Below are 24,691 nucleotides of genomic sequence, written 5' to 3' on the forward strand. Positions count from 1 at the left end.
ATTTTTTCCGATTTTCACCACATATTTCAATGAAAAAGGTTTTTATTTAGCGTTCAAACTATCAAACATAACAAACAAGTTTAAAATCTGGGTCAATAACTCAAGAGAAAGTCAATGAAAAGAACGTTTACCAAGTGTTTTGATCGGTTTGTTAATGCTACCCACCACTAACCGCTGCGCACAGTACAATTGTAGCCATGTACAACGGTAAAATAGGTCGGTACAGGTACAACGATTGTACCGAGTTGCTTGCATGGTTCTAGCGCTGTACATGGTGACAGACATACAATTTTCGAAGTACAACGGTAGTACAGCTGTATGTCTGTCATAAGTATAAAAGAGATAGCTTTTTGGCGTCAAAGAGAGCATTAGGGCTGATCAAAATATATAAAGTTAATTATGATTTATTGAAAGAAATCCACGGAAACGTATAATAACCATAATTTTGATTTTCTTCTTCTGAAATGTTACTTTAATCCACATATAGGATAAGTTCTGTTTAATGGAGAATTCTCACAGGTTTTGAATGAAAGTATTGGAATTGGAATTGTGCTGAAAATCATTTAGAGGCGCTTCGAGCGATTGAGCGCGTCATTGCGCGGGCCCCTATGGAACACTTCCTCGAAATAAATTTTCAACGCAACGTGCATCTTTCAGAGCCCAGTTTACTCTATTTGTAACAATCTTGGTTTGCATTTTATACCTCGCGATCGCCCCATGATCGGCTCCACTATATCGAAATCTTTCCAGGGGAAAACAGTGTGCAAATCAAACGTCAAAACAAAGATCGATTTTCAGCGTGGTTCTTGTGCTAATTTGTTGCTCGGATTCTAGATAATTTTCAACACAGAAAACATCCCTGGACCGGTGGAAACATTCGATAGTTTATAGGCTGGCCAATAAACGGCTTCCAGGGACAAGATGTCACTAAAAATCACAGGCAAAACCGAAGGACAGCTTCAGCTTCATCTTTACACCAAGCAAAAACAGTAAGCATCGTCCAGGTGTTGTTGCGGAGAGGTTAAGTGTGTATGATTGTTTATTCTCGTAACAGGTTCGCCGTGCCGGATGTTCCATACTCAGTTCGGGCTAATATCGACAGCAAAGAATTAAATGTACTCGTTAATACATTACTGAAGGACTCGGGGAATTCGGAAGCTGGCAAAGTCGAATTTGACTTTCTACTGAACGCGGAATTTGTCAAAATTCCACTAGGGCAACATTTGAAGGAGAGAGATATTTCCTTTGAAGATACAGTTGAGATAGAATATGTCGAACGATATCCGGCTCCAGAACCACAAGATTGTCTGCTTCATGACGATTGGGTTTCCGCGGTAGAGGCGAAAGATAAATGGATTCTAACCGGATGCTATGATAACACATTGAATATCTGGACATCGAAAGGAAAACACAAACTGACAATACCAGGGCATATCGCTCCGGTCAAAGGGGTTACCTGGATTTCTCTAGACGAAGAGAAAGGCGTTTTCGCCAGTGCTTCCCAGGACCAAACTGTAATGCTATGGGAATGGAACGTGGCGGCGAATTCCGTAGAATGTGTCCAGGTGTGCAAAGGACACGAACGGGGAGTCGATTGTATTGCGGTGAATTCTAGCAAAACTAGAATGGCAACCGGAAGCTGGGATACGATGTTGAAAGTCTGGTCAACAGATGTAAGAAGCGAGGGCGAATCGCAACCCTCCACCAGTAAGCGGCAGAAGTTGGATCAAAACAATGCGAGAACACCAATATTGACACTTGCTGGGCATCGTGAATGTGTATCGGGTGTACAGTGGATCGATGATAACACAATTGTGACATCTTCATGGGATCATACAATTAAAATTTGGGATCTGGCACTCAATGGCATTAAGTCGGAGATTTGCGGACAAAAATCCTTCTTCGATTTGAGTTATTCCAAACTGAATGGATTAATCATTGCCGCATCTCCGGACAAAAATCTCAGGCTATACGATCCTAAATCGAATCGTACGTTAAAATGTAATGATGCTACAAATGAAATACTGATGTTTTTTTGCATTTTTCAGAAGGAACAATTGTCAAGAATACTTACTTCGGACATACGCAATGGGTGCAATCGGTCTGCTGGAGTACGACCAGTGAATATCTTTTCGTTTCGGGAGCATATGACAATCACGTGAAACTTTGGGATTATCGCAGTCCCAAGGCGCCTATTTTTGAGCTCATTGGACATGAAGACAAAGTACTGGCGTGTGACTGGTCCAATCCAAAATTTATTCTTTCTGGTGGCTCGGACAATTCTGTTCGAGTATTTAAATCTAAAATTGCGCTGGGCGCTGAAAAGTAACTCCGGCGTTTATATGCGTTGAAATATGAATGTATCATTCATGTTTAATTATGTTAGATGTGGAGTATATTTGACTATTGTATTTGTTTTTTGAGTGAATAAAAACGAGAACACACGAAATTTCTTCTATCGACGAGTAAAGCAACGAATGTATATTTTATTTAGCAGGTTTCATCAAAATTTTCTACAATTGTTATTATCTAATACACACGTGTGATGCTCGATCGTTTCTTCATTGCTTGACTTCGCATTTGGCGGGAACTTATGATGACAATCTTCACATTTTATGAACATAACTTCATTCTCAAACTTCAACAAACGTTCTATATTCTCTTGTATAACAGTATCAGCAACTTCTATTTTAGTTTCCAATTCTTCAGAGATTTCGTTAGCTTGTATGTTACGCTCAATTAACCACTTGTTATTGTTCCATTCATTTTCATATGAAGTTCCAGAACTGACAGAATTGTTCTCAATGTCCGGACATGCCAATTCATAGCAGTCTTCGTTGTCGCTGAAATCGTCAAACCTCATCTCTATTAGATGATTGTCATGTTCGGTCATTTGGTTTTGCGTTTCTTTTTGCTCTTTCAGAAAGCGTTCGTTGAAGTCTGTTACGTTTCGTTGAAGCATATCACGAAATGTATAAAATCTCTCAATGTTTTGGACACAGCTATCGCACACCCAAGTACGCAACTCGCTCAAATTTATAATCTACCAATAAAAAGCAAAATGTTTAGTTGAGAAACATTGTACAACGTGCAACATACGTTAATCTGAGTACATTCGTAGACCTTCTCCAGGAAGGCTTTCTCTTTGTTATATACCGTCTCCAAAAGCCACATACTTTGACTGTGATTGAGACAAAATCGGCAGACAGTTTGCCTACCGGCATCCTCTTTATCCATCTTTCCCATGAACAACTGATACCATATTAGACTAGCAAATGATGGCGGAGAGTGTAAACAATAACAATAATCCAAGGAGAAAATCTCAGCTCTGTCAGATACTTCATTGAGTGGTGTAGTTAATTACACCTTTGTTGTTACACCAACGTATAAATTCGGAATTGGAACCAGGGATGCCAGATTTGAAGATACGTTTTCATTAAAGACATGTTGCTTGTTGTGAATACATTTTTACAAAACACAAATTTCTGCATTACTCGAGATTTAATCAAGCCATCGAAACCAAATTTGGCATGTGAAGGTTCTAGGGTGCAAGCAATGTTTTTACAGTGGTTAGATACTCTTAGGGGGGGGGGTTGTCTGCCATACAAATGAAACACAAATTTCTGCATTACTCGAGAATTTATCAAGCAAATGAAACGAAATTTGGCATTTGGAGATTTCAGGGTGCAATCAATGTTTCTATGGTAGTTAGACACTCCACCCCCTCTCTTAAGCGCGATTCACATACAACTTCCACGTCACGTTCACGTTCCGTCACGTCGCGTTGCATCAATTATTCTTCGATGCAACTCCTATTGAAGCATTCACTTACACCAGTGCATAAGAACTGCTTGGAAGAATAATTGACGCAACGTGGCGGGACGGAACGTGAACGTGACGTGGATGTTGTTACTAATTTCTAAACGATAAGGCAAGGCGCAAATTGAGACGCATATAGCGCGAGTAACTTGGTGCGATATAGCGCCTGTTTTTGTGGCTAATGAAAACAGATAGAACGGCGCAAATTGGCCAGATGACGCGAGATGGTGGAGCGCTCGTGAGACACGACTCGCGCGACGCTGTGGCTGAACCACAGTTTCTCGTGCTGGTCATGCCGAATGTGGTAGTTGTGTTGGTGAACAATCATATAGCGCCGTGGGTTTGACACTGTAAGGCTGTACTGATCGGGTAATTGTGTTAGTAAATAAATATATCGCGCAACTCTGTGTTAATCAGTAATTGTATGCGAGTGGCATGTTATTTTTCAAACTGCGACTCAATATGCGCTCCACCACGCTACGTTTGTGGCACGTATGAGTCGTGTTGGTAGTCTCGCGTTCGCTTACGAGCGCTATACGCTTCTCAATTTGCGCCTAGCCTAACAGTGTGAATCGCACTTTAGGGGGGCTGCCATACAAATGAAACACAAATTTCTACATTACTCGAGAATTGATCAAGCAAATGGAACCAAATTAGGCATGTGGAGGTTTCAGGGTGCAATAAATGTTTCTATGGCGGTTAGACACTCCATCCCTCTCTCTAAAGGGGGGCTGCCATACAAATGAAACACCAATTTCTACATTACTCGAGAATTAATCAAGCAAATGCAACCAAATTAGGCATCTGGAGGTTTTAGAGCGCAATAAATTATTCTATGGTGGTTGGATACACCTCCCCTCTCTCTTAGGGGCGGCTGCCATACAAATGAAACACAAATTTCTGCATAACTCGGAAACTAATCAAGAAACTGGAGCCAAATTTGGCATGAGAAGATTTTAGGGGGCACGAAACGTTTCTATGGTGAATGGACACTCCTCTCCCTCTCTAAGGGGTGAAGAGGGGGAGGTTGTCTTTATTCTATCATATTTTCTGTATCAAACATTTATTCCATGTAACGGAGAAACGTGTTATTTGCAAGTGGTTGAAAATCTCGAACGAGAATTATGTCTGAAAACAATCTGATATTATAATGATGAGATTTGGTAGAAGTACTAGAATTTTTTAGCAAATTCAACCGGATCGAATAGAAGATCAATCAATGAACAGTTCTGCGATTGGACTCATGAATTTGCGCTTAGTAAGAAAATGTGAATGTTTGAAGGTATTGATAACAAAAAAACAAATTTTGGGCGGGACGAAGTTTCCCGGGTCAGCTAGTATACTATAATTTTTGTATTCTCTTCGGTAAAAAACTTCCTGGTGGGTAGCGTCATAAATGACATGTTGGAAGTTGCGCGAGCACTATTCAAATTGTTGGTTTTATTCTCCAAGGATCATTATATCTAATTGCGCATACCTTTGAAGTTGCTACTCAAGATATCGGTTAAGGAAAGCACAAGTACTGTAATTATTGATTCAAAATTAACACTCCGTCGGGCGCAAAATGTTTTGAAACATGTTTTTTTGTGGGGATACGTTTTTGAGCGAGCGGAACAATCCTAAAAGTTCGAGATATGCCTACCAGATCAGCTGCGCCCGACGGAGTGTTAATATTATTTACAGTGCAAATGTCGTTTTTAGCCCTATGTATGAAAGCAAGCCTATTTTCATCGAATGGAGCTCTTGTACCTGGTGTGGAAGTGCCTGATTGCACCCATCTCTCTTCGAGATCTTTTTTCACACTGTGGTTATACAAAAAGAAACCTCAAAAAACGCCCAAAAATTCAATTTTATTCAAAAAACTAAAACTTATTCAACATTTACTGCATGTTTCAAAAATACACTTTATTAAAATCAATTACAAACGTTCAAACGTTCAAAATGTCTTCGAAATTATGATGTTCCTATATTCATGATTATCTAGAATATCTTGCCTCAAAATGTTGTGGAATGAAGAGCTTTTGAGTGTATTGTTCCAGTTGTTGTTAATCCGACATATTTTTTCTTGGTTGAATAACTGCAAAAAGCCTCATGATCGCATCGATGACTTTCTCTCGAGTGACTTCTTTTACTTCATCCTGCAACGAGAAGCTGCTTAATGAATCTGACGCGTTTTTGTTTTGTTGTAAAATTAACCGGGACAACATATGTCGTCCGATGTTCACTTAAGCTCGGTCGGACCTTGATAAAGGATCGTATCCTATGTTTCAAACTAACTGGGTAATGAGTAGAACACAGGTTTGTATGCGAGTGACCACCGCTTACGAAGGCGTGTCGGTGGTCGGCTCGGATCAGGTAATCTTGGTATCTTAAGCCGCCTCGATTCCTTACACTCGTTTAATAGAGACTTTACCCCCATAACATTGATCTCAAAATAAATTTCGAAAAACCAACCCCGAAAAAATTAGTTTAAAATAGAAATCTCTTTTATTTCCTTGAGGCATTGCTACCCATTTATACACAACTTCTTTTAGTAACAATTTTTGTAGGTGTAGGCATGATAATACCACTGAGGGATCCCTATCCATAGCGTCAAGCAAGACGCGTAGAAGTATATCCTAAGGTGAGCCAACTTGCTAAAACCACTCTTCAGCCATCTTGGAAATCTACTGTGTTTTGTTTGTAAACAAAACACAATACGCTTGTGCCCAAGCTCGCTCGTGATCAGTCTGTCTCTTTCACACTTCAAGGAAAAAATTCCCCTTCTGCTTTATTCCGTACTGTTTACATATACCGCTCCCCTAACCTACTTAGTGACGAAACGGCCTCACCTAGTACCATAGACCCGTCTTGGCGTCAAGCAAATCTTGCTTGACAGTCAATGCTGTTGCTTTTGGATGACGTGACGAGCGCAGCATAAGCATAGAGACATCAGAAATCAGTTTTGGAGTTTTGATAAAAAGTAAATAATTGTAGCAACCTCATAACATCCTACAATATTGATTTTTTTAATGAAACGTGTATAACATCTCTCAAAGTTGTAACCCAGGCGTATCGCAAATACGGCTTTACGCTAACAGAAGAAATATCCCACTATTCAGGGGGAAAAGTATTGACAGTTGAAATCAGTAGCAGGACCAGTTTCTCGTTTGACGAGACGAGAAATCAATCAAGATTTACAGGTGGACGAGGCGCATCTGAGTCGGATGCGTAGGGTTGTATTTTTGAATCTGGGACATTCTCGAAATTAGTAAAGCGAAAGTGATTAAACATCACAGTTCTATCGAGAAGGTATGGAGAATAACTCGTTGCATCCGAATGCAGAGTATACCAAAGCAAATGACGAGCAGGAAAAATGCGGGAGGAAATGTGAAGGTAAAACGAAAGAGTACACCTTTGTTTACATTAGCAATCAAAATTTTTCACTAACGCAAAATTTACTTTGCAGCCCCGCTGATGAAAATAAAAACGTACCTCTCGGCACTTAGACCATGGTCTCTGTCGGCCAGTTTGGTTCCGACGCTGCTAGGCGCAGCAATTGCATATCGTACCGTTGGATTCCACGAGTTCAATTTTCTCACGTTCGTCTTCACAATACTCACTGTAGTTACGGTTCACTGCGCAGGAAACGTGGTGAACACGTATTTTGATTTCGTGAAGGGGATTGATAATCGCAAATCGGACGATCGAACACTGGTGGACCATATTTTAACTAAGGATGAGGTGAGATTACCGCTAAAATCATTTAATGACATGCGTTCGTTTCCTATTACGCTTGCTTTTCAAAATTCCAGGTCGTCACCCTAGGAGCTCTTCTGTACTGTGCGGGATGTTTCGGATTCATCCTACTTGTTTATCTTTCGCCTGCCAAATTGGAACACCTGGCATTGGTATACTTTGGTGGTTTATCATCTAGTTTCCTGTACACAGGTGGAATAGGACTGAAGTATATTGCATTAGGAGACGTGTTGATTCTGATTATTTTCGGGCCGATATCTGTACTGTTTTCCTATATGGCACAAACTGGCCACGTTGAATGGATGACCATTTACTATGCAATCCCGCTAGCCCTCAATACGGAGGCAATTCTGCACAGCAACAATACGCGCGATGCTGAAGCGGATAAGAAGGTTGGGATTGTAACGTTGGCTATTCTCATTGGCCGTACCTCCTCCCATATACTTTACGCACTGTTACTGTTCACTCCATACGTGATGTTTGTGGTGTTAGGTGTAAAGTATTCGGGAGCCTTCCTGATACCAATGGTAACGCTGCCACAAGCTTTCAAGATAGAGAAACAATTCCGCAATGAGGCTACATTGCACGGAGTGCCTCGGCAAACGGCAAAGCTGAATCTTTTCTTCGGTATTCTGTACGTGGTAGCTTGCTTTTGTGCGTCCCAACTGCCGTTCATCGCGAGGAAATAAGAGTGGCTTTCGGATGGTGAAATAAACCGCTTCCAAACGAGAGACTATTGAATCATCTTCAGGTATGAACTTGCATCTAAATGCAATGGAAAACACAAACAAGCATGGGTTCGTGGAGCCAATTCTGTTTTTTTTGTGCGCTAATCACTCGATCTTACACAGACTTACTACTTTTAGCGATAAGTTATTTATTCTTGAGATAAAGAGATTTCTATTATTTTTTTATGCTGAGCATGTGTTCTAGCTGTTATCGAGACCACTTAAGAACAAGCCCGAGTCTAAAGGGCTTGTTCTAATTAGGAATATTGACGGATTTCACGCCAACTCGTCTATGGGATTGGCATGACCCTCTTGGAACTTAATGAAACTTTCTGGGCGTGAAGACCTTACCTAATTAAGCAACTAGGCATACTTAGTTTTCCGAAAATTTATCTAGACTAACATATGGAAAGGGCTAAATAATTTTGGTAATTTTTTTATATTTTTTTTTACTCGAAAATGGTAAGTCCTACAAAAAAAAAAGATCTATGGAAGAGTTTGCGGAAAATAATTGAATATTCAGAAAAAAATACTGAAAAATATTTTTCTAAATTCTACACTAAAAAAATCGATTTCAAAAACTATAAGTCGATTTTCTCAAAATAGTCATCTCAGATTTTGATGAAATGGTAGATAAATTAAAAATAAATATGGGCCCTACAACTGTTCCATACATCGCAACTTGTGCATATTTAAGGCAAAAAAGTTTTCCTAACCAAAACTTTTTCAAGATTTTTTTTTTAAATTTTTCTATTTTTTTGTTTTAGTATAGCTATAGAAAAAAAATCAATAACAGGTAAAAATGGATCAATGGTGTCTCTTGGATGCTAAAGTACAGTTTTCAGCTTGTTTTTGTAGTCAAATACAATATGTTTCAATTCAGAGAGCAACGACAGCTCTCAAACAATAGCCATCTGCCAAAAATCTCTTGATCGGTCGGTCAGGTATCGAATAGTTGTTGTAGATTTAGGTATCTATTAAGAGTCACTGTAAGTCACTGTAGATATGATAATAATAAATGGATTGTAGAGATACCTAACGGATGAATAAAATGGCTCTGCAGTTGTTTGAAAATTACCAGTCGTGACCAGCAGCAAATATAAAGTGACGGAAAATAAAAAGCATTATTTTGTTTCTGCGTAGTCATCACAATTCAACAAAGAAAAGTGTGACATTGTTTAGCAACATGAGTCAAGCCGTGATCTCCAGGATTTGCAAGGATTACAAAATCAGTGCTGGTATTAACAACCCCAAGTGTAACCGTAATAAACTACGTCGGTTAACAGAAATAGAGAAAATACGTTTACTGGGATATACCCATCCGTTGGATGATACAATGCGAATTTGTGAATCTTGTTTGGCAGTGATTTGGCACAATAGGTGTGTCCCAAAGAGAAAACGACGTATAGATGAGGATAGCGCTAACCAAAATATTGAAGATTCACAAGCTCCATCAAATGGTCTGTGTATTTACACGATTACTTGTCGATGGATGAAGATTTTGAAGACTTTGCTTGGACAATACCCCTTCTGAAATATAACATTGAATTATAAGTAAGTTATATTGAGTTGTACGGCTACTGTTAGAAAGTAAAATCAATATAGGATAGGTGCGGTAGTATTGGCAAATGCATCAGCATTAGCACCATTCTCATAAGTACAATGGTATCAGTTTTGGTACTACTCCATTTATACTCAGCCAAAACTGATGCATTTTCTAATTATTGCCAACACTACCACACGTATGCATTATCGAACCCCAGATCATTTGATGGAGCTATTCAATATTTTGGTTAGTTTTATCCTCATCTATACGTCTTTTTTTCTTTGGAACACACCGTTTGCTCTAAATCACTGCCAAATAAGTTTCACAAATTCGCATTGTATCATCCAATGGATGGGTATGTACCAGTAAACGTATTTTCTCTATTACTGTTGATGTTAACCAACGTAGTTAATTACGGTTACACTAGGGGTTGCTAACTATTTCCCGTACAACATCGAGTCTCACTCGTAGTGTACTTGCATAAAATAGGGCGCTAGAACGCTCAGCAGAGTATTACGCAAAAACGAAATAATGCTCTGTTTCTTTTCTGCCACTTTACATTTGCTGCCGGTCATGACTGGTAATTTTCAAACAACTGCAGAGCCATTTTATTCATTCTTTAGGTATCTATACAATCCATTTAATGTTATATCTACATTGACTTACAGTGACTCTTTATAGATACCTAAATCTGCAACAACTATTCGATACCTGACCGACCGATCAAGAGATTTTTGGCAGATGGCTATTGTTTGAGAGCTGACGTTACTCTCTGAATTGAAACATATTGTATTTGACTACAAAAACAAACTGAAAACTGTACTTTAGCATCCAAGGGTCACCATCAATCCATTTTTACCTGTTACTGCTTTTTTCTATAGCTGAAAATTTTTAAGAAAAAAACCTGGAAAAGTTCATTGAGTTCTGAGAGGGTCATGCCAACATCTGGTCTATTGTTAAAATTATTATATTGTTAAATATTATTTGGATTCTACTACCTTCGTTCCATCCTGTGTTTGCTGGCCCTCTCTCTGAAGTGTTTCGACAACGAGAAAAAGACAATTAACTACGATGAAGATTAGTTTTAGAATCTTGCGTGAAAGATCGGCAGCTAGATTGTTAAAATTGCAATATCTTTAAGGACGCTTTGAGGCCAATAAGGGGAGATTGTTTCATGACGTGTTTTGGATCAATGAGAGTACACCAGCCTGAGGGAAACGAAACAAGAAGATGTAAATTAAGGTTTGTTCAAAATTTGCAATTCTATAGTTTTGGTGATATGACCATCTAATATTTAATATACTAGGTTTTTTCTTCCTTATTTTTTCATTATAGCCAAGGATTTATCCTCATAAATGTTCAAATAATGTTCTGCTCACATAAGCACAACATGATTTTTCCCTGCTAGAGTCTCTACCACATATCATAATTTAGAAGAGATTCAATCAGACGATTAAAGGTTGCGAATTCGTAGCCCCCACCAAGACACACACACATATATACAAATATATTTCTATTGGTGGATAAACCTTAGACAACACAATACGATTGATGCGTACTTAAGAATACCCCTCATCAGATAATTTTTAAAAAACTCCGTTACCAGTGCGTGATGTTTAGGTGGAAAATGAATCTAATAAAAGTGAGCGACAATAATTAGCCGTACTGATATTGAGATCCATAACAAAAGCCCGATAAGTACCTAATGGGGCAACGTTTCCTCATCTCGTTTATTGTCGAACTAGGTTTGCAAAAAATAAAATGAAGAAAACAAAGACGATTAAAAATAATGCAGAGGCCGCTGTATTATGTTTCAAACTCTAGACGGCGAAATTGACACAATCTTGAAGAAGATTAAACACTACATTTCCAGGAAGTAGGAATGCAACACCATGCTGTTTCAAACTTGTTCGTCTTTTGTTCTTAAGTGCAATCAGAGGATTTTTTTTTCAGAAAATTAAACTTCAAAACAATTAGTAGGTACGAGAGGTTCGAATACGGAAATTGATTCAGATGGGATGTGTCTTCGCGGGTGCATAAACAAGTTTTACTCCAAGCAGCCAAGCAAAACATAGATAAGGCGTATACAGTTAATTACACGTTATGCTTTTGCTTGATAATGAAAGAAAAATATCAACTATAAATGAACGTCATTTTTACTATAGAATTTTATAAATTATTGAAATGATGAGAATAACTGATGTAGATAATAATGCAGTAAAGAAAAAAAGATGCAAACAATCCATTGAAGAAATGTCTAAGAACTTTTTTCGTGATATATCACAACCCAATTCCAATGAGACCTATGATTTTGTTTTATTCACTTTTAAGGCTTTTTGTATTAATCTAACTTTGATCCATTCCTTTTTGGAATAACAAATTCTTTCGATTTCTTACAACTATTCTGTATCTTCAAGTGCGACAGGGCAAACACAGTCAACTACATATGAAACGATCACTACTACTACTGCGCCGCCTTGCGTAAACATGACGTTTAAGGTTCAATGTTTTCTGCTGAACGAAACCGATGATAACGATGGAAAATACACACCACCACTCTTCAGTGTTTGCTGGTGGTTGTCATCGTTTCCCTTTCTTTTTCTCTTTCTACTCGTGACACGTTATTGAAATTTGGGAGAGACCACGAGACCGCGAGAGTACACAGCACCAAACACCCCGAGCGAACGTGATGCAAATAAATAAACGAACAAACGAACAAACAACATTTCTGTGGATGTGGTGGGGTTCTTTCGTTGATGTGTGGATTCAATTCAAGCGTTTTTATCGATTTTTGGTGTTTTAGTACACGTTTGTCTGCCTACGCTTCAGAACCGCCGCTGCATTGGCCGGGCAAGTGGATGAAATAGCTACGTACTTTGGTCTTAATGCTGACAAAATTGTGGCCCAGAGCTATGATGGCGCTACTGTAATCTGGTGTACAAACAAAAAAAAGTTTCCAAAAGCTGCATATATTCACTGTCGCGCACACGTGTTGAATATTGGTGTTGCTTCACTCGGGCACAATAGGATTGGGCGATCTTCATAAAAAGATCGATCTTGTCGAATCGATTTTCCAAACGGAGTAGGTATCGATCCACTGATTTACCAAAGAATCAATCTTTGCCGAATCGATTTTTAAAAAAATAAAAAAATTCAACTTATCTGTTTATTCCATACATATTCTATACATATTTCATATTTCTATTCAAACATTAAACGCATTTTTTGTTCCTCAGCATGGAGGCGCAAAAAATACTGAAGTCCAGAAAAAAATTCCAAGGCATTCATCTTGTGCCGTCAGAGGGAGTCGTTTTATTAAATGAATTTATTCAAAAAAGATTGTTAGAAATTCAACAACTGCTATTTGCCCAGAGCTCAGGTGATAACGATCCCATAAGAGCTAATTGTGTCATACGTCTGCCATTTAGTCGAAGCTGATTCTTCATTTTGGCGCCAGTTCTAAAAAGAAACCTTTCGCCTTGAATTGATATCAACATCTAGGTCAGTGATCTTATGATACATTGGTTACAGTACATCCCATCAGTAGCTGCCGCTAGTTCTGTCTCTGTCAGCATTTGTACGGAGGTAAATCGTAGAAGAAGCGAAACAAATGTTGACATTATAATTTAAAAAAATGTTTGGTGAACTTAGAATCGATGTATGCAAAAAAACAAATTTACAAAAAGATCGAAAAAATCGAATACAAAACAATATATTTTCTCGAGTATAAAAGATTCTCATAATTGGGATGTTGAAGTCTCCAGTGCTCTGTACGTGTGGCCGACACGGGATACTTCCTATTGGGGTGCAACTAACCATTAATCAGCGACGCCCCCTAGTCTGTACCTCATATCATTCGTGGTGCATCTCTCTTGACTCGAGGAATCCAGAGTAGAATGGTCACTGGGCGGTACAATCTTCAGCTCGTGTAGAGTTGTCATGAGCGGTACAACCTTTGGCTCTTGTTGAATGATCAGTGGCCTGCACAACCTTCGACCTGTGTATCTGTAAAGAGTATGTGTATGTATTGCCGCGACTAAGTAAAAATTTATCGATCGGATAGGAGGGATATGATACAGGGATACAGCGGAGGAAACATCATTAAACGTTGACATCGGCGTTTTTGAGAAACAGGTATAGATGAAGCAGAAGATCAGGATCACAGCTACCTAAGATATCCCGGACAGGGATATCCGATTGTCTGCCTAGTGCACTCAATGCTCTGGAAAGCTGAGAGCGGGCAGCATGGAAGCGGATACACGACCAGGCAACATGCTCGATGTCGTGGTAGCCATCGCCACAATCACAAAAATTGTTTGCTGCGAGCCCAATGCGATAAAGTTGCGCGTTTAGGTTGTAGTGATTGGACATGAACCAAGATGTCCCGCGAATGAAATCACGACCTACATTCAACCCCTCGAACCATGCACTCCTCGAGACGTTAGGGATAATCGTGTGTAATCAGCGACCGAACTCATCTTCACTCCACATGCGCTGCCAACTTACGAGCGTGTGCTGACGAGGAATGTGGAAAAAATCATTATAAGCAATTTGCTTTTCAAAAAATGTGCCTTCTGATGCGCCCACCTTAGCTAACGAGTCCGCTTTCTCATTCCCCGGAATCGAGCAATGAGAGGGAACCCATGCTAAGGTAATCTTGAATAATTTTTCGACCAAAACACTCAATAGATGTCTTATTCTTGTCAAGAAATAAGATGAGCGTTTCTCAACTTTCATTGAGCGGACTGCCTCTATTGAGCTGAGACTGACTGAAAACAATTAAATAATGGTCGATGGGCAATGTTTCAATGATCCCTAGTGCGTAGTATATCGCACCCAGTTCAGCGACAGACACGGAACAAGGATCTTTGAGTTTGAAGATGCCGAAGCCAGTGGACCCGTTTATGAATAAACCGTTAGTAAAGAACATTTTATCAGATCTAACATTCCCATATTTTTCCGAAAATATCGACGGAATAACATTGGATCGTAGATGATCTTGGATTCTATGGATTTTTTGTTTCATGGACAGATAAAAAATGACAGAGGAATTGCAAAAGTATGGGAAGCAAACTTGGTTGGAGATGCCTGGTGAAGGGTGCACGTCGTGGGTAAGGTATAAAGACATAAAACTTGAGTGAGGAGTCAGTTGGAGTAGATTTTCGAAGTTATCAATCATTCATTTTCATTCATGATCTTCATGATCTTGCAACAGATGAGAAATCTGTAGGATAATTCTGTGAACCGAAGAGTAAGCGGGGGTACTCCTGCCTAGACTTCGAGACTCATCGTATGTGTCGAATGCAAACACCCCATTGCTATACGCAAGCAACGATATTGTATCCTCTCCAGCTTGAGAATATGAATCCTGGTAGCTGATCGGAAGCAAAAACTGCCATATTCTAACACTGATAATATCATTGTTTTGAACAACTGAATAAGGTCTCCTGGATGGGCGCTCCACCATGTTCCGGTTATTGTTTGGAGAAAATTGATTCTTTGCTGGCATTCCTGTTTCAAATACACAATGTGTCTCCCCCAGATACACTTAGAATCAAAATATACACCCAGGTATTTGAAAAACATAGAGTGGAATTGGGCGGGTTCGTGCTTCCTAGAAAAAAACGACCATTTCAGCTTTTTTTCGTAAAGAATTCGATACCCAGCTTGAGGGCCCACGTGAACAGGGTATTCAGGGTATCTTGCAACGACTTTTGCAGAACGACGGGATCAGTACCCGTGATGGAAATAACTCCATCGTCTGCAAGTTGTCTCAGCGTGCAGTCTCTAGTTAGACAATCATTCATATCATTGACGTAAAAACTGCACAACAGGGGGCTTAGGCAGGAGCCTTGCGGTAGGCCCATAAAACTGTAACGAGAAGATTTCGAGCTGCCATGAGAGAAAATCATGTGCTTTTCTGACAGTAAATTGTACAAGAAATTATTCAGAACTAGCTGTACCCTGCCACGCTTTGCTGTGGCACATTGTGGTTGCATGGTTGAGTTGAATTTTTCATTTTTTACAACAATCCTCAAGCTCAATCGGTTCCGCACTTTTCGAGTTTTTGACGCGTACACAAACGAACAGAACATTTTTATATATATAGAGATAGATGAGGGAAATCGATAAATTTTAAATCACTTCGAAACACAATTTCAGTTCATGATTTTGTCAAACACGTGGAAAAGAGATGTTTCCATCACATAGAACACATATTCATTGCTGAATAATCGATTTTCATTAGAAGCTCAATTTCAGAAACGCACTCTGGCCATAATAAAATCATTTTTCTTCCAATTTTCCAATTTTTTTATGACTTAACAACACTCCTTGAAGTGGATTGTATATTGTGTCCAACTTTGAGCTCAATCGGTTCTGCACTTTTCGAGTTTTTGACGCGTACACAAACGAACAGAACATTTTTATATACATTTATAGAGATTGGTGATAGTCCACGATTATGAAGCTTCTCTGAGAGAATTTCCATGGAAACTGAATCAAATGTCCCTTTGATATCAAGGAAAATAGAAGCCATTTGTTCTTTACAATCATTCGGAAGCCAAACTGCATATCTGACAGCAAATTGTTCGTTTCGACCCACTTGTCCAAACAAAGTAGAATCATTTTCTCTAACAATTTACGAATACAGGATAACATTGAAATCGGCCTATACGAGCTGTGATCGCAAGCCGGCTTGTTGGGTTTTCGTATGGCTATCACTCTCGCTTGTCTTCAGTCATGCGGGACAATATTCAGCTCCAGAAACTTGTTGAACAAGTTCAGCAAACGCTGTTTTGCCAAGTCGGGAAGATTCTTCAACAAGTTGAATTTTCTTGTCCGACCCCGGAGCTGAATTGTTACATGAGAGAAGTGCAATTGAGAATTCCACCATCGGAAAATTCTCATAATCGCTTTGAAGCGGAATATCGCGTACGATGTGTTGTGCAGGGACGGAATCGGGGCAAACCTTCCTTGCAAATTTTAAAATCCAACGGTCAGAATATTCCTCACTTTCGTTTGTATGGTTCCAGCCACGCATTCTCCTTGCCGTATTCCAAAAAGTGCTCATAGTGGTCTCCCTTGACAAACCATTGACGAATTTCCGTCAATATCCACGCTTTTTTGCTCTAATCAAACCTTTTAGTTTGGCTTCTAGAGCTTGGTACTTTCGAAACCATTCCACTAATCCAGTTTTCGTGAATTTTTTGAAAGCGGATGATTTTTCAAGGTAGACCTTTGAACACTACTTGTCTCACCAAAGTAATGGAGGACGACGTCGGAAAGTGGTAGCAGGAACACGTTTTTTTTTTGAGCTTGAAGTGTACTTTCGTAAATCAAACTCGATATAAAGTTATACTCTTCGCGATTTGTTTAGGGACAGTGGTTGGGTAAACGACTGGACTAAGTGTACCATCGGTACTTCGCGTACCTGCAGGTATAAAATAGATCCCATTCGTGGTCCTTAGCTTCCTGTCCAGCAACTTCTATCACTACTTCCCCGCGGTGTCGACTGGGGTACGAGTAATCATAGTAAAGGTCGGGTAACCAATCCCGGTGGAATCTTGGTCGTATGCTGACAGGGAAGGGGGCCTAGCCGATCACTGTCTTCGTGCTAGCGGGGACTCTAAATAGCGCTGTGCACGATGGTCCTCCGGCGAGACATGGGGTCGGTACAGGCCCTGCAAGCTATCCGTAAAAATGAAACGCACAGGAAAATTCACAAAGAATTTTGAGGCAGAACGATCGGACTAGACCCACGCAATAGCCCCGGACTAGTGATTGGAAACACGGAACAGAGAACTGGAAGTCTCTCAACACCTTCCAGCGCAGCTTCCAATACCGTTACACCTGGAGATCATCTCAGCAAACAGGAACACAAATTGACCACGTTTTGATTGACACTTCTCGGATATCGTCGATGTCAGAACCTATCGTGGCGCTAACATCGCTGAAGCATTCTCGAGAATCGCGGAAGTTCTTCAAGGAATTAAACGCCTCGCACAACGGCTTTGTGTCGCGGGCCGAAATGAGCCGGAACAAGAAAGGAGGCACCTTGACGAAGGAACGTGAGGTGATCGAAAGATGGAGGCAGTACTACGATGAACACCTGAACAGCGCGCAAACAGGAGACCAAGACGGCGTTGAGGACTACGCCAGTACAACGACGTCGTACCACCCCCGACGATGGATGAAGTTAGTGGCCATTAATCAGCTAAAGAACCACCAAGCTGCTTGTAAGGATGGCCTCGTAGCGGAGCTCTTCAAGGGAGGTCCGTGAAAACTATATGGTGTATGCACCGGTTGATAGTCAGGATCTGGTACACAGAACAGCTACCGGAGGAGTGGAAGGACGGGGTAATCTGCCCCATCTATAAGAAAGGTGACAAGCTGGATTGTGGAAACTATCGTGCTATCACGATTCTAGATGGTGCCTACAAAGTTCTTCAAAGATCCTCTTTCGTCGTCTATCGCCAATAGTAAGTTGATTTGTGGGAAGTTATCAGGTCGGATTCATGACTGGTTGTTCGACGACGAACTAGATTTTTACACTGCGTCAGATCCTCCAAAAGTGCTGCGAGTATCAGGTCCCTACACACCTCATGTTCGTCGATTCCAATATGATCGACCGACGACAGCTATGGAGAATCACGGATGAACACGGCTTTACCCGAAAACTGATTCAGGCAGCGATGAATGGTGTTGAAACAACAACAGCCGTGAAATTCGAAGACGCATAATCAATGAGTTTCGCGAATCCTTAAGGTCCAAAAAACTGCCCCGTTTGAAGTGCGTACCATGTATAAATCCCTAATTCGACCGGTTGTTCTCTATGGGAACGAAGCAAGAACTATGCTTGAAGAGGATTCTCAAGCACTCGGTGTTTTCGAACGCCGAGCGCTTTTTATTTGAGCGCTTACATAGACTTCTTCAAACGCGTTTTCATCACACAGAGCGAATAAAATATTAATAATAGATTAACACTTTAAGAAAGCACAGAATTGCCTGTAGCTATTGGTTACCATGAATAGGGAATAGTTCTCTTATCAAACAATACTTATTTTGTATGTCGTAATACCTTATGAATGATTTTAATGGTTGAAACATCTAGCAGAAACCACAGAGACAACAACGCCTAATTGATTCCTTCACATTCCTCCTTATGCTGTCGTATCTCACTCAATTTGTCGAAACTGGCATCACAATTTTCACAAGGAAACAGTTTGATTCCCGTATGTTTCCTCATATGCAATCGAAGATCGCGATCGCGTACAAATGATGCCGGACAGACCCCGCAACTGAATGGCCTAATTCCCAAATGTGTCAATTTTTCGTGTCGATCACGATCCCCTTGGTATTTGAATCTTTTCTCACATCCATGGCGACATCCGTATTTTTTCTCATTCGTATGGACACGGCTGTGGTTTATGAAGGGCGTATAACTGTTGAATCTTAGAGGACACAAACCACACTTCCATAATCGTTGATTTTTGTGGCTAGCCATGTGTTCGCGCAAAACGGTGGGACTGCTGAAATGTCGGCTACAAATACTGCAAACTGTAGGATCTTTAGCAGACTGTACTCGGTGTTTTTGTCTCATATGTTTTCTCAAAAGAGCCTGAGAAGGTAACTCTTCGGAGCATTTTTCGCACATAGCTGTAGATTTTGTGCTACACTCATCAAGGTGGCTGGTATACTCCTCCCGTTTGACTCTTTTCAAACAGCATTTACATATAACGGTTGTTTTGCCTTGCTGATGAAGCATCAGCGACATTTCACTTCTCATTCCTTTGAGGCAAACTGGGCATTTTACGGTATAATAGGGATGTGGATGTAAATTTCTCTCCTCACGGCTCACGGTGTGTTCGATGTCCGCATGATTTATGAGCTTATCGTAGGAATCAGCAACGAAATCACAACGCATGAAGCAACAACGATGTTCGCCAGGGTTCGGATTGCCGAGATATATGGGACCATCAGCGCTGCGATGTGACTTTGTTGTGACATGGAATTTGATTGCGGAGAGTTGCTTACATCGAAAAATACAATCCGCTACCTGGAAACAAAAAAAACGGTTTTACGATACCATCCTTCGAATGACGGTCAATATCGATAAATACCATGCATTTGAAAACCACACCACTCATTGCAACATCCACGTGTTTTTGCAGCTGCTCCGAAGATCCAAACAATTTTTGGCAGAGATCGCACCTGATACCAAACTTGTTGGTATTCTTCGCATGTTTAACTCGTCTGTGTTCTATGAGTTCTTCCTCGTTTTCAAATTGCTTATCGCAACCACAGCATATGGGCGTACAGTCTTCAACCCTTTCATAGCGTTCATCCGCAGCGCTCCACTCAATGTCGGTGTGGACATAGGCCTTGTGGCGATTCACTTGAAGAATGTCCCACAAAAACGCTTCGCAAGGCCGACAATAGTAGTAAATTCTGTCTGCGGCTTTTTCTTCATGGGCATTCAAGGCTTTTTCATGTGCGAATTCTCTTTTGCACGTTCCACAATAAAACTCACCTACTGGAAGAACGATACAATGGATGAGTCAATAAACTATTCCTTAAATTATTTAAGCTACCTGGTACGTTTGCATGTTTTTCTTCGCAATGTGTTAAAAATGTCCGATTAATTTCAAAAAACTCAAAACAGCCACAACAAAACTCGCTTTCACATTCCAATACATCGATTGTGTCATCCACTTCCCCAATTACAGTGAAATGTTTCAAATCGGGTGTGGCATGTTTGGGCTTGATTTTCTTCCCTCCATCCTTGGACACGACTTTATGGGGCTCTTGCACACTGTGCAAAATTATTCTATCCAGGCTAAGAACAGTATATTGGCAGTTATCTCTCTCGCAGAAGTATTTTTCGTGTGTACTTCCATGGCTTCTGTGCTCTTCGAATGCAGATTCAGTCGAAAAAGATGCGTTGCAGTATCCACACGTTTTATCATCTGCTGAATCATTTCTACCGTGTGCTGCCAATAAATGCGATTGTACCATTTGTTGGGTATCGTAGGTAGTGTTGCATCGTGGTACACAGCAATCATATGTACTGACGATTTGCTTGCTGAAATTCTTCAAAACATCCTCTGATATGTGAAATTCTAATTGGTGACGGTGTGGCTGAGTTTGTATCTTTCGACATTTCTTGCAGTACATGAAAATGGTGTTTCTAGCCTTTTTCTGGTGAATTTTCAATTGAGCTGCACAGTCTAAATTACTCGAACAGAATTCACAGTAAAACTCATTCCTAATATTAACCGGAGGATGTGCCTCTCTCCTGTGTTTTCGTAAATCATCTTCCGATAAGAAAATCTTATCACAACCACAGCAAACGGGTCCTTTGCAACGAATCTTTTGAAACAATCCACTTGGATTGATTTCGATAACATCAAAAAATTGTTTAGTCTCGCTCAGGGGCGTTCGATCATCACAGCTTCGTATGTTTCTATTTTCAAACTGTAACAAGCATCCACTGCAGCTATCCGGACGCGGATTTGAAACCACTCCGAGCTCACATACCGAACACTCGAGCATTCCGGTTTCGTTATTGTCAATCAGTTTGGCATATAGATCAACCACCAAACCCTCGTGATTGTTGCTTTCGAATTCCATCTTCTCCCAAGCGAACGTGGTTTCGCTACGCCAAACTGCAGCCGACTCAAGACATAGTCTCTTCAACCCAACGCCCTCGTCCAGTGCATCTAAGCAAACATCACAAACATACGGTGGCAAGCCAGTGCCCTCCTCGACGGCTACGTTACCTAAAAACCGTATCATCTCGTGAACTTTCAGCTTCCATGTGTCACAAATGCTGTGTAGTGAAATCAACTCATCGACATCCTTGCGCGTGCAGATTCGACAGCGGAAATATTCGTCTTCCCGCTCTCTGGGGCATTTCGTTAGCAGATGATGCGATTGACAGCGTTTCCAAAGTGAATATGTACTGTCGAGTTTCCGGAAGCACTGGTCGCATATATGATCAGGAAAGCGGTCGTTTTCGTCTAACTAAAACAAATTGGAACATTTTATTGACGCTTTAGTGGGAGTAAATTCAGTGATTACCTTTATCCCAGCTACGGTTTCAATCATATCTGAAACATATTCTTGATGCGTGATGTCAATACAGTACATAAATATTAACTCACTCGACTTGAATAGTCGACAAATGCGGCAGTTTTTATTCATTTGGAGAATGCTTCAGCTTTCGCCGGAGTGGAAACGTAGAATCAATCGAAATAAACAATCCTGAGGGGAAGTATTTTAGGAGAGATATTCACATGACCAAATATAATATAATTTTAGTTATTTATCGACTGTTTAACATGTATAAGTAAATCAGGCATTTCTACATTTATTTACACCTACTTTTTCACAAATTAAACCCTAAAACTAATCGTAATCCGAGGTCTCAGAATCCGAGCTGTGTAAAAAAAATATCTGTTATTCATGCTTTTTTAAGACGTTCTAAAGAGTCTTTCATATAGAGATATGTAAATGTCGAAACCAAGATTCATATATGGTAGGAAGTGTTGGAATTCTGCATTCTCTCAATAACTTCAGTGGGGCTGTTCACATCAGGGGTATGACTAAAACGTCAAATTCCTCATATTGCCAGTGTGCTCGGTCCGGTTATATAATCGAATAGTGGCTAGCTTGCAACTTCATGTTAAATGTAAACACCTTCATGTGGAACCGAAATATGAAAATCGCTCATGCAGTTAGAAATAAAGCATACTATCTCCGTGATTTCATCGATTTCAATCCTCGCCAATGATATGTTGGTAAACAAAGGACGCTATATTGATTTTGATTTTGGGTAGCCTATATTCAATTCATGTCTAACCCCTGGTTCACATAGGGGCTGTCCACATACCACGTGGAAACTTTAAAAGGGATAGGGGTACGAAAATGTCCACGCTCAGAGGAGAAGGGGTATAGATAATGTCCACTCGGACACGTTCAATAAAATGAAAAATACGTGCGGGAGACATAAACAATGAGACTAGTAAAATTTTCCAAATATTTGAACAGTCATAATTCATCAAAAAATATAATTATTTAGATGAAACTAACTACATTTATTGGGTATTTTATATATTTTTACTCGTCGGTTTGAAAACTCTGTATTTTTTTGGTGATTTGTCCAAAGGCATATTTCCCAACACTTTTTTTCCATTTTTTCCCACTACACTGACAATTTGGTGGTTCCTTTCATTTCCAGTTCCTTCCATTCAGGCGTTTTGGCGCCGTTTTATGTTTTCTATGCTTAGAAAAAGGAAAAGCTAAATTTCATTTTCCTGTACGGAAAATGAGTTGAATATTCTTGTAGATGTCGAATAAATACAAAACTAGGCCATTTCGATTGTTTGTGGTCTGCTCTTTAAAACAAGCTAAATAAATTGAATTCACGTGTTACCTGTAGTATACGGCATGCCGTTAATTGAAAAAAGTCAGAATGGAGTTAAATCGATCCTTTGTTTTTGCTATGTATGCGAGCGTTTGTTAAGCGTGTGTGTGTGTTAACCCTTTCCCGTAAAACATCGAGTCTCACTCGTGGTGTACTTGCATAACATAGAGCGCTAGAACGCTCAGCAGAGTAGTGAAATCACTTGCTGTGTGACGTATTAAATAATACGGAAAGGGGTAAAGCGTGCATGTGTTCTTTTACTACAGCCATTTCCCTCTTAAACTTACTTTGTCTCGCTTCAACACTTGTCTAACTCAACTCCGCCAACATCATTTCCGTTCTATTAGTGCCGTTTTCAACTTACCGGAAGCTATCATACGCACCTCTCTTAACACGTTAAGCCCCGATTTTTTCTTGCTCCACTTTCCATTCAACGCGCATCAAGAGTGTTTTCACAATATCACTGTCGGTCCCAGCTTTCAAAGATATTTATTGTATGGATAGAAAATAGTCAGAAATTCGACTACAAAGTAGTTACATTTTGTTAAACATCCGAAAACAAACTGTACATATTTTTATTTTGTAATTGTAATTGTCAGTCCCAGTCAGTCAGCGCTTTTCTACCTAAAAGCTCAACGTCAGCCCCTAGGGAACGACGCTGGGTTCAACGTGTTAAGCTGGGTTTATACGTTGTCAGATACTCGGTGAGAGTTAAGCACTAAACGAACCGAAGAATGACAAACATACCCATACCACAAAATTTAACATTTGATTTGTATGTATGAGGCTACCCGCAACCGAGCTCCTTCAAAGTTTTTTGTTTTTGAACGGGCGAGTAGCTTCATACATACAAATCGAATGTCAAATTTCGTGGTATGAGTACGTTCGTCGTTCTTCGATGCGTTGAGCGTTTAACTTGCACATAACTCGCACCGAGTAAAAGACAACGTATAAACCCGGCTTTACGCAGGCCACTCGGTGACTGCATTGGATGCTCCCATCATGCTCTTGTTCGTACGGAACCACCAACGCACAGTGCTTTTATGTTCTTTACGTGATAAATACATGTAACACAACTTTTCGAGTGACACCTCACGTATTCAGTTTACTATTAAAACTGACTCCTTTATTCGTCATAATTGAATCCTACACATACAGAATAGTGTCTTTCATATCTAGGGTATTCGGCGTTTACTCAGGCTCCACTGGTACACCACAAGTGCCATTTTACATTTACAATTCTATTATTGCAGTTATTTCTGCCTGGTCTGTTTCCCATAGCCACAAAAACTGCTTTCGCAGTTGTGTACCCAAGATTTTCGTTTAGACCTTCTTAGTATTCGATTAGGGCTCTCCTGTATTGAGACCAGTCCGAGGAAATTTCAGCTCCGATAAACAGTTTTTTTCCAGTATCCGTATTCGTTTTGCATCTAG

At 40.1% G+C, this 24,691-nt stretch overlaps 4 protein-coding genes across 12 annotated transcripts; 2 read left to right on the top strand and 2 right to left on the bottom strand.

The window, feature by feature from the left end:
- The first annotated feature begins 739 nt into the window (after positions 1-739).
- On the top strand, positions 740-2,564 carry LOC129776366 (ribosome biogenesis protein WDR12 homolog). The gene is made up of 3 exons (XM_055781956.1): positions 740-989; positions 1,055-1,989; positions 2,049-2,564. Exons 1-3 carry the CDS (start codon positions 922-924, stop codon positions 2,327-2,329), a joined length of 1,284 nt encoding a protein of 427 aa, XP_055637931.1. The 5' UTR covers positions 740-921; the 3' UTR covers positions 2,330-2,564.
- Positions 2,456-3,308, bottom strand: LOC129776368 (uncharacterized). 2 transcript variants are annotated; one of them, XM_055781958.1, is made up of 2 exons: positions 3,114-3,308; positions 2,456-3,043 (listed from the first exon to the last, which is right to left on the bottom strand). In XM_055781958.1, the coding sequence occupies exons 1-2, from the start codon at positions 3,222-3,224 to the stop codon at positions 2,504-2,506; spliced, it is 651 nt and encodes a 216-aa protein (XP_055637933.1). In that variant the 5' UTR covers positions 3,225-3,308; the 3' UTR covers positions 2,456-2,503. The 2 variants fall into 2 exon arrangements, with proteins under 2 accessions (XP_055637933.1, XP_055637932.1); XM_055781957.1 differs by having other exon boundaries at positions 3,100-3,308.
- Positions 3,309-6,694: 3,386 nt separating this feature from the next.
- On the top strand, positions 6,695-12,068 carry LOC129778599 (ubiA prenyltransferase domain-containing protein 1 homolog). 6 transcript variants are annotated; one of them, XR_008743464.1, is made up of 5 exons: positions 6,703-7,194; positions 7,268-7,542; positions 7,614-8,308; positions 10,973-11,073; positions 11,138-12,068. XR_008743464.1 is itself a non-coding variant. In XM_055785591.1 (4 exons), exons 2-4 carry the CDS (start codon positions 7,113-7,115, stop codon positions 8,244-8,246), a joined length of 990 nt encoding a protein of 329 aa, XP_055641566.1. In that variant the 5' UTR covers positions 6,695-6,781; positions 6,858-7,112; the 3' UTR covers positions 8,247-12,068. The 6 variants fall into 6 exon arrangements, 2 of the variants coding, with proteins under 2 accessions (XP_055641566.1, XP_055641565.1); XM_055785591.1 differs by having other exon boundaries at positions 6,695-6,781; positions 6,858-7,194; positions 7,614-12,068; XR_008743462.1 differs by having other exon boundaries at positions 7,614-11,073.
- Positions 12,069-17,587: 5,519 nt separating this feature from the next.
- On the bottom strand, positions 17,588-22,309 carry LOC129779020 (zinc finger protein 234-like). Of its 3 annotated transcripts, none has more exons than XM_055786255.1 (5): positions 22,216-22,309; positions 21,913-22,095; positions 20,424-21,855; positions 19,953-20,362; positions 17,588-19,888 (listed from the first exon to the last, which is right to left on the bottom strand). In XM_055786255.1, exons 2-5 carry the CDS (start codon positions 22,033-22,035, stop codon positions 18,968-18,970), a joined length of 2,886 nt encoding a protein of 961 aa, XP_055642230.1. In that variant the 5' UTR covers positions 22,036-22,095; positions 22,216-22,309; the 3' UTR covers positions 17,588-18,967. The 3 variants fall into 3 exon arrangements, with proteins under 3 accessions (XP_055642230.1, XP_055642231.1, XP_055642229.1); XM_055786256.1 differs by having other exon boundaries at positions 17,591-19,888; positions 19,953-20,365; positions 20,424-21,851; XM_055786254.1 differs by having other exon boundaries at positions 17,593-19,888; positions 19,953-20,365.
- Between the last annotated feature and the right edge of the window lie 2,382 nt (positions 22,310-24,691).

Source organism: Toxorhynchites rutilus, chromosome 3 (assembly GCF_029784135.1).
Source record: "Toxorhynchites rutilus septentrionalis strain SRP chromosome 3, ASM2978413v1, whole genome shotgun sequence".
Lineage (NCBI taxonomy): Eukaryota > Metazoa > Arthropoda > Insecta > Diptera > Culicidae > Toxorhynchites > Toxorhynchites rutilus.

Excerpts from the sequence above, each read along its gene's own strand:
- LOC129776366 (XM_055781956.1), top strand. The coding sequence starts at position 922 with ATGTCACTAAAAATCACAGGCAAAACCGAAGGACAGCTTCAGCTTCAT. Across the intron at positions 990-1,054 it reads CTTTACACCAAGCAAAAACA|GTTCGCCGTGCCGGATGTTC; the intron begins GTAAGCATCGTC and ends TTCTCGTAACAG. Across the intron at positions 1,990-2,048 it reads ATACGATCCTAAATCGAATC|AAGGAACAATTGTCAAGAAT; the intron begins GTACGTTAAAAT and ends TGCATTTTTCAG.
- LOC129776368 (XM_055781957.1), bottom strand. The coding sequence starts at position 3,246 with ATGGGAAAGATGGATAAAGAGGATGCCGGTAGGCAAACTGTCTGCCGA. Across the intron at positions 3,044-3,099 it reads ACGAATGTACTCAGATTAAC|ATTATAAATTTGAGCGAGTT; the intron begins GTATGTTGCACG and ends TTTTATTGGTAG.
- LOC129778599 (XM_055785591.1), top strand. The coding sequence starts at position 7,113 with ATGGAGAATAACTCGTTGCATCCGAATGCAGAGTATACCAAAGCAAAT. Across the intron at positions 7,195-7,267 it reads ATGCGGGAGGAAATGTGAAG|CCCCGCTGATGAAAATAAAA; the intron begins GTAAAACGAAAG and ends TTTACTTTGCAG. Across the intron at positions 7,543-7,613 it reads ATATTTTAACTAAGGATGAG|GTCGTCACCCTAGGAGCTCT; the intron begins GTGAGATTACCG and ends TCAAAATTCCAG.
- LOC129779020 (XM_055786254.1), bottom strand. The coding sequence starts at position 22,035 with ATGAATAAAAACTGCCGCATTTGTCGACTATTCAAGTCGAGTGAGTTA. Across the intron at positions 21,856-21,912 it reads AAACCGTAGCTGGGATAAAG|TTAGACGAAAACGACCGCTT; the intron begins GTAATCACTGAA and ends AATTTGTTTTAG. Across the intron at positions 19,889-19,952 it reads GTGTGGTTTTCAAATGCATG|GTAGCGGATTGTATTTTTCG; the intron begins GTATTTATCGAT and ends TTTTGTTTCCAG.